Raw genomic sequence first — 13018 nt, 5'->3', positions numbered from 1 at the left:
TCTCCCGACGCACTGTTGTTAGAAACTTCGAACATGAGCTACTTACGATTCACTATGATGGCGAAGCAGGTGCGACTATTAGACACGTACCTCCTCTGTGCCTCTGCTCACTTAGGAATGAAGAACACTTATCTTCCCTAGAACCTGTCACAAATTCATAAATAACTGGGTGACTTTCTCCTAAACGACCACCTTGCACTATCTCATCAGGAAATTTAAATGATGATAATTAAAGCCACTAAGACTCAGAATATAGTAATGTGGAACCACGCACAAGGTTGCCAAGACAAGGCCATCGCATCTTCCTTCTGATCTTCTCTTCAGTGTCATGGCTGGCGCCTCTGGGTGTGGAATGCGTGAGTGTGATGGTTGTGTTCGGTCAGCTGATATCGTGATTTGCCATGTCGTAACTCTACAGCAAGTTTACCGTGAACATGCATAGTCATCCCAGTGTGGTGTGAGAAGAAATGGAAACGATGGTAATGTCCAGGATTAATAAACGCTTAGCTCTCTCACCACCACTGCTTTCTGAAGGCCCCGGATGAAGATACTCGTGTTTTTAAAAGTACTTTTATGGTTCTGGTGATGGAGTAGCAAGAATTCTGGTTTATTGAGAGGAGAAACTGTCTTTAAAACCCAAATAGTTGTGTCTGTGGCTTTAGAAAATTGCTGTAGAGAGAGCGGAAGGTGCTTTTGAATGCGGGCTTAACTTTTTCAGTGCCCACAGTGACGCCATCCATAGAGCGCCACCTTTGAGAACGTCGCCGGGCATCTGCTGCGCCACTGGCGTTGAAGGTACGGTATAAGTTTTCTGTGGTACATTTGCATAGCTCCTCCTGCCTTACTAATGGCACAGCTGTTTATTTTTTATCTATTTGTTTGGTAAGTCTTAGAAAGTGTTTTCACGATCCGCTAACCTGTTTTTGTCACTAGTAGAGTGTTTTCCAGGCGTGGTGTTTGTGTGAGTGTCTTCTTTAGTATACTTGACCGACATAATCCTGTAATGGGTGTTATGTTTGGTGTTACACGAGTCTATGAATATTACTAGTGGCGAGGCGTTGTTTAGCTGTGGTGTGACATTCATCAGAGGTGGCGGGGCGACAGATACAATGGCGGAGAAACATCACGGCCGCTCCACATTATGGAAAGTGTGTGGCATGGCCGGCAGTTTTGTCAGAATTGTTCAGTACAGTCTAAACATATTCGGTGTCATTATCTCAGCGATAAATTGAAGGTGGTGTTAGGTTTATCTTGTGTTAGGTTTATCTGTAGGTGACGAGTGGGCGAGAAAGTTGCGCTGCTTTGTGGCCGATGGTTGGGTGGCATCCGTGAGTCTGTGGCAGTGCGGACTGTAAAGGGAGAGGCTTGGGCTTAATGCTTATGGACTGCACAATGGTCATTAAGGCAGATATCTCAGCTTGTGGCCAATCCTTAGATAGGGTTGAAGATGTGGACTGACATATTGGGGCTACTTATAAAGAGTTAGGAGTAGTCTTAAGATCGCGTCTGAGTGGAAGGTCGCGTCCTGGTAAAGACTCGGGATTAGGAGGTTGTCTCAGAGTGCGTCAGACACCTGTGAAGCATGGCAGGGTGGCGCTAAACATGGCAGCTGTACGTGTAGATAAAACAGTAATTTTTCCTCACAAATCACACGAAAAGTGAACAATTTCTGGTGGAAACAATATGTATTTTTTTTTTTTGTGAGGAAACCTAAACTTTTACAAAGAAGGTAACAAATAAATACAACTTAAGTGTAATGTCGAGAAAATATTCAAAACAAGACAAATGTCAAACATGGCGGCGGAAAAACATTTTAAAGCGATCCTCCCTCTGCAAGAACTCAGACTGAAACCTGGCAAAGGATGCGGCAAAGGTCAACGTGGCTATGTACAACAATACCCGTGATGCAACAAGTAAGGAAGCTTGATACAACATTGGCCTTGGTAGTGAAGACAATGAAGGGACAGCCAGCCAGCCACCCATGAGATTAGATTGGGAGGGAAAGCTTGGCCAGGTTAGTTTGCTTAAGCTTGTTTTGTTTTGTTTGGATAGTTTTAATTACATTTGTTTTATTATGCTAGTTTGCTGAAATTTTATCACACATTCCCTGTAATGAGATGTTTTAAAAAAAGCGAAGTTAAGAAGTAAGTAGCAGTTATTGTTATCTCATGAGTGAATTGTTATTTCTTGCCGTGGGGCTTGAGATGGTGTATCGCGCTGAGTGTCACTAATACGCGAGCATGAGGTTGTGATGCTTAAGGCGGTGTCACACTAGCACTTTTCCGTCGATTAATGCGATTTCCGTCTAGTTTTCAACATTCCGCATGAACTTATCGCTTGAATTTGTCAGACGATAGGGATCGTTTCCGTCTGCAAATTTTCCGCCTTTGTTTACATACCGAGACGAAGACCACAAGACTTGCCGCGTCTCCTCAATCTGTTTCTACGTGCATTGGTTCTACCACTAACCATGAACGCATCCATGCACGCTTTTTGGCTTGTTTAGCTCGTCTAAGTTTCGTAATACACAGTATTATGTTCAGAGCAGCGTATCTTTGCCGCAGCGTGGCCTCCATGTTTGTGTTTACATTGTGTTGGCGGGAAGTGACGACGGAAAGTGACGACGAAACACCGTTTGTGTGTGACAGGCCGCAGCCAAAATATTGTCGATTTTCTGAAAAACGGCGGAAAAAGTAGACGGAAAAAGTGCTCGTGTGACACCGCCTTTAGGGCACAGATCCTTTTTTTACTCCTATCTTTATTTTTCCTCTCTCTCTCTCTCTCTCTCTCTCTCTCTCTCTCTCTCTCTCTCTCTCTCTCTCTCTCTCTCTCTCTCTCTCTCTCTCTCTCTCTCTCTCTCTCTCTCTCTCTCTAATATTATAGTAGTTCGCCATACAATAATACGTTTTCTATAAAACCACCCCGTTAGAAAATCTGTTAAATGGGTGACCTGTATATATCGAACTCTCAATGGTTTTCAATATAGTAGTAGTGAGTGACAAACTTAACTGCTGTCAATGAAATCTGGAAGGGTAGCAATAAGAAAATGAGAAGGATTACAGTTTATTAGTCAGTCACAGTGTTATATTCGACACTTTTTGTTATCATAATGGGGAATCAGAGCCTGTTATAGTGAAAATATTAATGGTTTGTACCGTGTAATGGTAAGATTCAGCTGTGCGACGCTATTATGTGGAAAGATCATGAAGGTGGTGGTAAACAGATCAGCTAGGAGTGGTTGATGCTCTCTCTCTCTCTCTCTCTCTCTCTCTCTCTCTCTCTCTCTCTCTCTCTCTCTCTCTCTCTCTCTCTGTTTTTCCTCACGTCGTCCCTTCTCTTCGCTCTCTTTACGTCTCCTTCTCCAGAGGCTTCACATAATCTTGAGCCTGCCGCGCTGTTTGCCAAGTTCTCGTATGGCGCTCGGATCCTCTTGTCTTTGGAAACGGCGGTGTGACGGGCTGGTCGCCACAACACTCGTCCCGTTGGCTCAGGGCTCAGGGCTCAAGGCTCGTATTCTGAAACACTTCTACGCCTCACCTCCACTATTTTTAAAGAGTTCTAGTTGAAGTGACACGGATTTTTAAGGGTGTTTCTGTAATTCTAGTGCCATGTTAACAAGGTTTCTGCATTAATAACAGGATAAATTACGTTTAGATCTTGGCTAATTGTCTCTGTGGCCTTTAAAAATTGTGGTGAGAGAACAAAGCGTTTGTGAATACGGACCCAGGGCTCAGGGACGAGGGCCGCAAAGCATGGGCGGCGCCGCGGGGATCAGTGGAGGGCGTTTCCTCACACACTCGCACACTCCAGCACGTAGGGAAAGACGAGGAGAGCGGGTGGTGAGTGCATGCAGAGAGAGAGAGAGAGAGAGAGAGAGAGAGAGAGAGAGAGAGAGAGAGAGAGAGAGAGAGATTGATACTGATACATTTATTAGCCCTATCATATATAACAGCGTCTAGTAGATTAAAAATGTATTAGATTGCCTAGGCCTATTGAGAGAGAGAGAGAGAGAGAGAGAGAGAGAGAGAGAGAGAGAGAGAGAGAGAGAGTGTGTGTGTGTGTGTAATAAATGTCACAGGCTAGGGAGTGGGTGAGAGTACACTTGAGAGGTACAGTTTGTGAGGGACAGCTTTGAGGCGACATAAAATCAGCGTTTCTGAGAATAATGTTGAGGGAGCATTACCGACACCAGAAGCACTGCAAGGAGGCGCCATGTGTGCCTCCCGCGACAGCTCAGGGAATACTGGAGACTGTGGGGGACTGAGGAGTGACGCCTGGGTGAAGAAGAGGTCACGCCAAGCTTTCATGACCGCATTGTATTCTCTGGCACCCATCGAGGTATAAAATGGTGAGCACTTTTCTCTTCGGCAATGAAAGGGACAGACGGATGATGGATTGAGAGAGGAGTGTAAGCGGTGAGGGTCGCGGGGGGTGTGGAAGGGTCACGGTGGAAGGGAAGGGTTTTCAGGTGAGCAGAGAGTATAGACAGGCAAGCAACGGGAAAGAGAGCGATGGGGAGAGGTTAGGGAACATGTGATTGGGAAAGTCCATTTGGTAGAGCTCGGAGGAACGTCACTTGCACGGATCATATGGAATATAAATTTATTGTAGGACTTTTAGCAAGCTTTCTATTCCTCCGGCACAGTAGTAAGGCTGTTCATCACGGACACGCCGCGCTGTGATGCTGAGATGTTGCCACGATCATATGTCCTTCCCTGCCTCACTGTATAGAATGACCTTCATTTAAACCCCTTCAATACTGGGACATTTCTATCTTGAGTTTTGGGTGTGATTAGCCGATTTTATTGACATTAGGAAAGGTCTCTGGAGGTAAAAAAAAAAAAATAATGGCCACATTCTTCCCTTTTTAAATTCCTCACCTGTGTTTTGAAGCTGTATAAAATCACCAAATGGTAAACAGAATGAATATGGGAACGCGTCAAGGCACTCAAGTGGTTAACTCCTTTAGTACTGGGACACATTTTCACCTTAAGATTTGTATACGATTAGACCATTTTATTGACATTATGAAAGGTCTGTGGAGGTCAGAAGTTAGGAGTCTTCACTATTTTAATCCCCCATATAAGTTTCTCAAGCTGTTTAAAATAGGAAACAATGAATATGGATACGTGTCATGGCACTGAAGGAAATAAGAGAAGTGCTGAAGTGTGACTATAGCGCTGCACTCACACCCACACTCAGCACCTGGTAGTGAACTGGTGGGCGGCGATCGTGTCGGCGCGTGACAGCCAGTGACGTGATTGTTTGGGGCTGGGCTTCCTCCTCAGGTACAGGACGAGAGCCGCCAGACCCAGACACAGGAGCAGCAGCACCGCGCTTGTTGCCCCGAAGACGATGACTAATATCGGGTGGGCGTCGGGCGTGTGAAGGAAATGCGGTGGCTTGCCTGGAGCTGCAATGAGAGACGGGAGTGTGTTCAGTCTTCACTTGCTATTGATACAGAAGTGACTTTTGACAGTGTATTGAGGAAATGACAATGGAGAGAGAGAGAGAGAGAGAGAGAGAGAGAGAGAGAGAGAGAGAGAGATGATTGAAGAAATGGATGAGAGGGAAGTGGTGGGATGGTCTTCTATCGATAACGTCATGAGGTTCACGTTGTGAGACAAAGAGTTTCCGGTGGAGCAGTGCTGAGTATAGTGGAGTGGAGTGGAGTGACAGGAGTGACGTTCGGGGATCCACAGCTCCTCGAAAACTGACTCTACCGAAACCATGACGTGAGAGGGACAAACACTAGGACAGGCGAACGTGGCATTGGAAGATGTTACTACAACAGAAGGATGTGGGGTGAGCTGTGGAGGCCAGCTTGGTGACGGCAAGGACAACGGCTTGGGATTTTTCAGGTCATCCTCTGTAATCTTTAAGAGTGAGTCATCGCTGCTTTGTTATTCATGGAGCCACAAAACATGCGGCCTTCCAAGAAATTGAATAAGTTTGGTAAAATGTCAACTTGCTATTGTTCCTTTCCTTTTGCTTTGTCTCGTCCTGAAAAGCTTTATAAGTTAATGTCTTTAGTAGGATGCCGTGTTTTCTTATTCATTCTGCTTACTATTTAGTGATTTTATACAGCTTCAGATACTTAAGTGGGGATTAAAATAGGGAAAACTCTGTGTATTAATCTTCTGACCTTCATAAAGCTTTCCTAATGCAAATAATTCGTCTACATGTACCTAAAAAACATGGTAAAAATGCGTCTTAGTAGTGAAGGGGTTAATAATGCAGTGCAGCAGGTTGTGTCCTTCGATGGCCAGTGCCTTAATCTGCTTTTTGGTGGACATGTTTTGTTGCATTGTGTTGGTCAGCTGCTTTGTGGATAGTCTGCTTCACACGCCACTCATGTTAAACTCGCTTGATGAATCTGGTAGCGCAGCATCAATATCTTTACCACTTGAGTACCAGGACGCGTTTCCATATTATTTCTACTTACCATTTAGCGATTTTGTACAGCCTCAGAAATTCATGTGAGGGATTAGAATATTGTTAACTGTGGCTATTAATCTTCTGGGCCCATATCCACGAAACTGTCTTGGGCCGATGCGAGTTAAGTCTGAAATCGTACTTAGCTTAGGGTCAACGGTTTAGGGCCGTCGAAAGTCGTCATGCTTAGATCGCTTTTGATATACCGTACTTCGCGCGCTAGAACGCATTGCTTACAAAATATCGACATTGGTGATATTGAAGAAAACATGATTATACTAGCATTTTCTTTGTCTTTTATTTATATAATTTCATAATACAAGTATCGGGTAAGTAACATAGAATAAAAGTAAATATTTCCGAAGAAAAATATGTGCAGTTAAATGTATTCCCGTTGGTAACGAGCAAACACTCCAAGCAGCTACACACAAGCTCTTCAAAGAGGTTCCCGCGTTTTCTAGCCAGCAGTGTACGAGTATTTCGCCTTTTTCTAGCCATCACTTATCCACCAACTGTATCAGGTAAGGCTTTAATGTGTTAGAAACAGTACTTAATATTACTTTATAGGAGAAGTTTTAGGTATTAGTTACATAACTAGCATACCACATGGTGCACCTAGAGCTCCTCATTCCAGCTAAGTTGAAGACATTTTATATATGTCCATGTGTCACAAATTAAAACTCTTCCCGCTTCTATGTGTAGTAAAATCAAAATATGATATCTAACATTTTATTAATTGTTTCTTAATTAAAGTTTATTGCTGTAAGAGCTGCAGACCAGTGATCCTATCCCCACTATGATAGCCCCAAGTATTCATTGACTTGGAGGGCGGTAGACAAATCAGATTTATAGATTAAGTAAGGTATTGTAAGGTTAGGTTACCTTTACTTAGGTAAGACTAGGGTGAGCGGGTTTGATCTACTGGTCTCACTATACACATGGCTTCCCTCACAAGATTGGTCACAAATAAAATACCTTCACGGTCCAATCTGTACCTCTTGATGAGTTCAGCATCATTAAGCTCATGCAAAACGTCCCTTCTACAATAATTTCTTTCTGGCTGATGTGGTTGTTGCTCTCGTGGCGCTGCCATGTTGTTTGTTTACATCTAGCTCCGTCGTCCATAGCGCTACTAAAACAGGGTCGCCCCAGTCCTAGCGCTAAGCACGTCGTTAGGGCCGACGAAAAATTTTAAGTGCGTTTTCTGGCAAGTTAGGCACGACGGCCGCCATTTTGGTTTGCTAAGGACGATGCCATCGGCCTAAGACAGTTTCGTGAATATGGGGCCTGACCTCCATAGATCCTTACTAATGTCAATGAAATAGTCTAATCATACCCAAAATTCAAGGTAAATATGCGTGCGTCGTAGTACTGAAGGAGTTAAGGCTGATCCCCAACCATAAACTCACAACATATATACATAGTCTGTCTACACTAAAATGACTTGTGGGTTCAAAACATTTTGTAGCTTATTGATGATATATTTGATTTTATGTGAATAATGCTTGTTTTCTGTCGATCAATACACTTATCACATGAACAATTTACGGTTTTCCTCAAGATCTGACAACAACGCATTCCTCTAGGAGCCCATTCAGACTGAGACCCAAGAGCCACTTTAGAGTAGACAGGTATAATCAGACGCTACTCACCGCACTGGTCTGGTGAGGGGCACAGGTACCAGTACACAGTTGGCTCACTCCACACCTTCACCCTGCGTCCCCACCAGGAGGGCGGGACGGGGTTGAAGCTCAGGGACGCTACTGGGATGTCCACGAGCTATTGGGGGGAAGTTAAGAGGGTAAGGAGGACGGGAGACACTAGCCACCGGGATAAGCAGTCAGGGAAGTGGGAAAGTAGTTTGCATTGCAGTGTGAAATAGTAGACTGTGATGTGATATTGGCTCGTATTCTCAAACACTATTCTACTTCATCCCCACTATTACAAAAAAGTTTCTTAAGGTGTTTTTACGATTTTAGAGGCAGATTGACAAGATTTCTACATTACTAACTGGAGAAACACTCTTGAAAACCTAGTTAGTCATTCCTGTAGTCTTAGAAAATAGTCGTGGTGAGAGAGCAAAGCGTTTATGAATACGGACAGTTCCACCAAATCCAGAGACGATCATGTTGAAAAGTATGAAGGCGTGGGTTTCAAGGCTAAACACGTCGGGACATTGAGAGAATGACGGGGAAAAACGGGAGAGAGAGAGAGAGAGAGAGAGAGAGAGAGAGAGAGAGAGAGAGAGAGAGAGAGAGAGAGAGGGAGGAGGGGGGGGATGTTGGTGGAGAAAAAAGAGAGTAGGAAAGGGGAGTGGGTAGGTGGAAAGAAAAGAGAGAGGGAGAGGGGGTACATGGAGAAAAAAGAGAGAGGGAGAGGGGGTTGATGAAGAGAAAAGAGAGAGGGAGAGGGAAGTAGGTGGAGAGAGAAGAAAGAGGCAGAAGGGGTAGGTGGAGATAAAAGAGAGAGGAAGAGGGGGTAGGTGGAGAGAAAAGAGAGAGGGAGAGAGGAGTGGGAAGGTGACGGACTGGAGAGAAAAAAAAAAATTTGAAGCAAGACAGTGTGTCATTGTGAGGTTGTTTAGAAAAGGAAAAAAAAAAAAAAAAACGTGCGATGCTGAGAGTGGCGGAGAAAAGGAACATTCACGGTGGAGAGGACTTGGTGTTACTTACGTTGTAACTGAAGAGAGTCGAGAGCCACACGCTTCGCTCTGACGCGTTGAAGCTGATGGTCTGGTACTGGAAGACGGAGACGAAGTAGGTGATGGCGATGGTGGCGCTGCTGTCATCCTCGTGGTCGTCATAGTCCTCCTCCTCCTCTGACACATCCATAACATTCCTATTCTTCTTTCCATTCTTTTTCCCCTTTTCCTTATCTTTGTCATCTCCCTCCGTTTTGAAATGGTCTTCTTGTTCCATGCCTTCCGTCCCCAACAGCGCCGCTCCGCCCGCTTCCTCCACCCAGAAGAGGAGGTGAACCAGTTGTTCGTCCGGCAGAAACACTTCACTCTCAGATCTATTCGACGTTTTCATTACGAGGGCTGAAGAAAAACGACCAGGCTGTACTATGTGTGCTTTCTATATGGCAGCGCGGGCGTGCACACACACACACACACACACACACACACACACACACACACACACACACACACACACACACACACACATCCGGTAGCTCAGTGGTTAGAGCACTGGCTTCACAAGCCAGGGGACCGGGGTACAATTCCCTGGCCGGGTGGAGATATTTGGGTGTGTCTCCTTTGACGTGTAGCCCCTGTTTACCTAGCAGTGAGTAGGTACGGGATGTAAATCGAGGAGTTGTGACCTTGTTGTCCCGGTGTGTGGTGTGTGCCTGGTCTCAGGCCTATCCGAAGATCGGAAATAATTAGCTCTGAGCTCGTTCCGTAGGGTAACGTCTGGCTGTCTCGTCAGAGACTGCAGCAGATCAAACAGTGAAACACACACACACACACACACACACACACACACACACACACACACACACACACACACACACACACACACACACACACACAAACATCTAGACATCTGGACTGGCTTGAATAAAGAGATTGCAGCAGTAGAAAGTGCATAAATTTAAGGAAAAATTGGATAAAACTCTGTAATATACAATTATGTAAATACAACTAGGTAAACACACACACACACACACACACACACACACACACACACACACACACACACACACACACACACACATTCTTGCTATTGCAATGAAAGGTTTGGCTTCTCACTTGTGTTGACGTGGGAAAGCAAAGTCCCAGACAGCAGCAGCAGCAGGCAAAGGGCGTGGCGTGGGCGGCTGTTGGACGCGGCCATGCTTCTCGCCCCGGGGTATCTGTGTGACATCTGAGTGAGGGGATGCCAGTCACGGGAAATTGTAGGTGGACAACTTCAATTAACCTCTTCAGTACCAAAACACATTTCCATACTCATTGTGCTTACTATTTGACGATTTTATACGGCTTGAAAACTTATGTTGTGATTAGAATAGTGGAGACTGTGACCATTAATCTTCTGACATCCATCGATCCTTCCTAATTGTCAATGAAATAGTCTAATCACACCCAAAACTAAAGGTAAAAATGTGTCCCAGTATTGCAGGGGGTAATTGATAGGTGCGCTGATTAGTGGGAAAAAAACCCAGAATATTTATAAGTTGATTTTAATGATGATATTGGTTAATTTTAGCGATGAAGATAATGATGACTAGGCTGATGGTGATGATAATAGTGATGACAATAATAACAATAATAATAGTAATAGCAATGATAATAACAATAAAACCATTAGTAAGACGACTCATTCACATTCTCTATATCATTATTCGGACAGTAATGCATAATTAAGTCGCGGAACTCACTCCTAATGATGAAAGCAGAGTTGTAAGTCCTCTCTCTCTCTCTCTCTCTCTCTCTCTCTCTCTCTCTCTCTCTCTCTCTCTCTCTCTCTCTCTCTCTCTCTGCCGGAAACAGCTGTGGTGGGTAAAATTTATCTCCCTGCCAGCTAGTGTTGTCTCTGGTGCCATACACAGTTATTTCTCATTTCTCATTCTAAGTTCAGTGTTCACATGTATGGATGTAGCTTGACTGTTGTGTCTCCCCCTACACAGACTGCCCGGTGGTGTTGCTTCGTGTGGTGCGTGTCAGTGGTGTTGTGGCGATATACTGTCCTTATTTAGCACGATTGGTGGTGGCCTAGTTTTGGTTTGTGGTAATAGTGCATTGGTGTTTTTTGTATGTAACTTTTGAGGTGCTTCTGTGTAAGACTCTTGCTTTGTTTAGTGCTGGTTGTGGTGGTGGTGGTGTGTGGTAGATGGGTTAAGATTGAGTTATTTCGTCATGGTCAGAAAATTAAGTTAAAAGGCCAAACTCCTCTTAAGCAGTTTTGTTCTCTTTATTCAAATGCTGTGTGTGTGTGTGTGTGTGTGTGTGTGTGTGTGTGTGTGTGTGTGTGTGTGTGTGTGTGTGTGTGTGTGTGTGTGTGTGTGTGTGTGTGTAAGCCTACTCTTCATCCTGTGTATGGATATTCCTCGTCACTCCACACACACACACACACACACACACACACACACACACACACACACACACACACACACACACACACACACACACACACACACACACACACACACACACACACACACACACACACACACACACACCTGACGGAGGGACAAAACAGTGAACACAGGCTCCAGGTACCGTGACTTGGTTTACTTCACTGTTTATTCCTCTGCGCGTGACAAGCTGATCATTTCCCGTTCTCGTGTGTCCTGCAGTTCATATCCTCCCTGTATTCTTTCCCCATGTCACTCCGAGCGCATGATATATAATTTGCAGTGTTCAGTAAAGCGGTCACGTGTTGGTTTTAGTTGTAGTTTGTGTGTTAAGCAAGTAACTCACCTTAGCCAGCTGCTCCTTATGGTCAGAAAGGACTCGTTTGCTCTTGTCTTCTTCCTTACGTGTCTTCTTTCCCTCGTTCTCGCAGTTTCAAGCTCGTATTCTCAAAGACTTCTGTGCTTCATCTCTACTATTTCAAGAGGGTTTATTTAAATTTACACGAGTTTTTGAACGTGTTTTTAAAGTTCTAAAGGCAGAGTGACAAGATTTCTGCATTAGTAACTGGAGAAACTCTTGAAAACACGGCTTCTCAAATCTATGGCCTTGGATAATTGTCGTGGTGAGAGAGCAAAGCGTTTCTGGGTACGGAAGGTTCACACCGACTCACGCCGTGCCTCCGCTGCTGCCGCCTATAGACTCATTGCTCTCGTGGCGCCTTCTAAAATCCCTCATCTAGTAGCGGATGTTCCATTAGATATAACCTCTTCAGCACCATGACACGTTTTCATATCTATTCTGCTTACTATTTGGTAATTCTGTGCAGCTTCTGGAACTTATGTGGGGATTAAAATAGTGAAGACTCTTGTCATTAATCTTTTGACCTCGATAGACTCTTCCTAATGTAAAGAAAATCGTCTAATCATACATAAAGGTCGGGGTAAAAATGCCTCCCAGTACAGAAAAGGTTAAATGTTAGATGCGTAGGAGATACCAGCTTGTGATATCAGGAGAGTTTGTCTGTCCCTGTGACTTTCCGTCTTGCTGTCGCCTTCTTCATGGCTGCCGAGGGAGTTGGAACTACTTTCACACTATCTTTACGTTTATGAATTAGCTGAAAGTTTATCATTCAACACAATAACTACGTAAATTTGATATCTGATTATTAATTTTTTTTTATCTTCACTTTCTTTTAATGAATGCAGACAAGTCATTCGTGTCCTTCTTTGCAAATTCATAATACAAATTTTCTCGTTTTCATTGGTAGTAGTGAACAATGTCAGGGAAGGAACTATTCTTTCTCTCTCCTGTGTCGCGGTGTGTAGTGTTGTCCAGGTGTTCAAGGTGACGTGCTGGTTGGCGTTGTCTTGCAGTGGATGGAATAACTTAAGTGTGGTGAATAGGATTAAGTAATTACTATAATGTAAAGGTAATGAGAGAGAGAGATTCCGGGAGAGATGGAGAATGTAACAACAGTACTAAATAGAGAATGAAAAACTGCCA

At 44.2% G+C, this 13018-nt stretch overlaps 2 protein-coding genes across 3 annotated transcripts in view; one reads left to right on the top strand and one right to left on the bottom strand.

Annotated features, from left to right (window-relative positions):
* Positions 1 to 3051: 3051 nt before the first annotated feature.
* On the bottom strand, positions 3052 to 12284 carry LOC123506061. 2 transcript variants are annotated; one of them, XM_045257911.1, is made up of 5 exons: positions 11861 to 12284; positions 10190 to 10304; positions 9108 to 9475; positions 8088 to 8214; positions 3052 to 5413 (listed from the first exon to the last, which is right to left on the bottom strand). In XM_045257911.1, the coding sequence occupies exons 2-5, from the start codon at positions 10302 to 10304 to the stop codon at positions 5199 to 5201; spliced, it is 825 nt and encodes a 274-aa protein (XP_045113846.1). In that variant the 5' UTR covers positions 11861 to 12284; the 3' UTR covers positions 3052 to 5198. The 2 variants fall into 2 exon arrangements, with proteins under 2 accessions (XP_045113846.1, XP_045113845.1); XM_045257910.1 differs by having other exon boundaries at positions 10190 to 10293; positions 11861 to 12281.
* LOC123506058 (protein amalgam-like) overlaps positions 5766 to 13018 on the top strand; it is a 368181-nt gene continuing 360928 nt past the window's right edge. Inside the window, exon 1 of the mRNA XM_045257904.1 lies at positions 5766 to 5884. The gene's annotated coding sequence lies outside the window, so the exon portion shown is untranslated. The remainder of the gene's footprint in view (positions 5885 to 13018) is intronic.

Source organism: Portunus trituberculatus, chromosome 19 (genome assembly GCF_017591435.1).
Source record: "Portunus trituberculatus isolate SZX2019 chromosome 19, ASM1759143v1, whole genome shotgun sequence".
Lineage (NCBI taxonomy): Eukaryota > Metazoa > Arthropoda > Malacostraca > Decapoda > Portunidae > Portunus > Portunus trituberculatus.
This window is presented reverse-complemented; position numbering and strand designations above follow the sequence as displayed.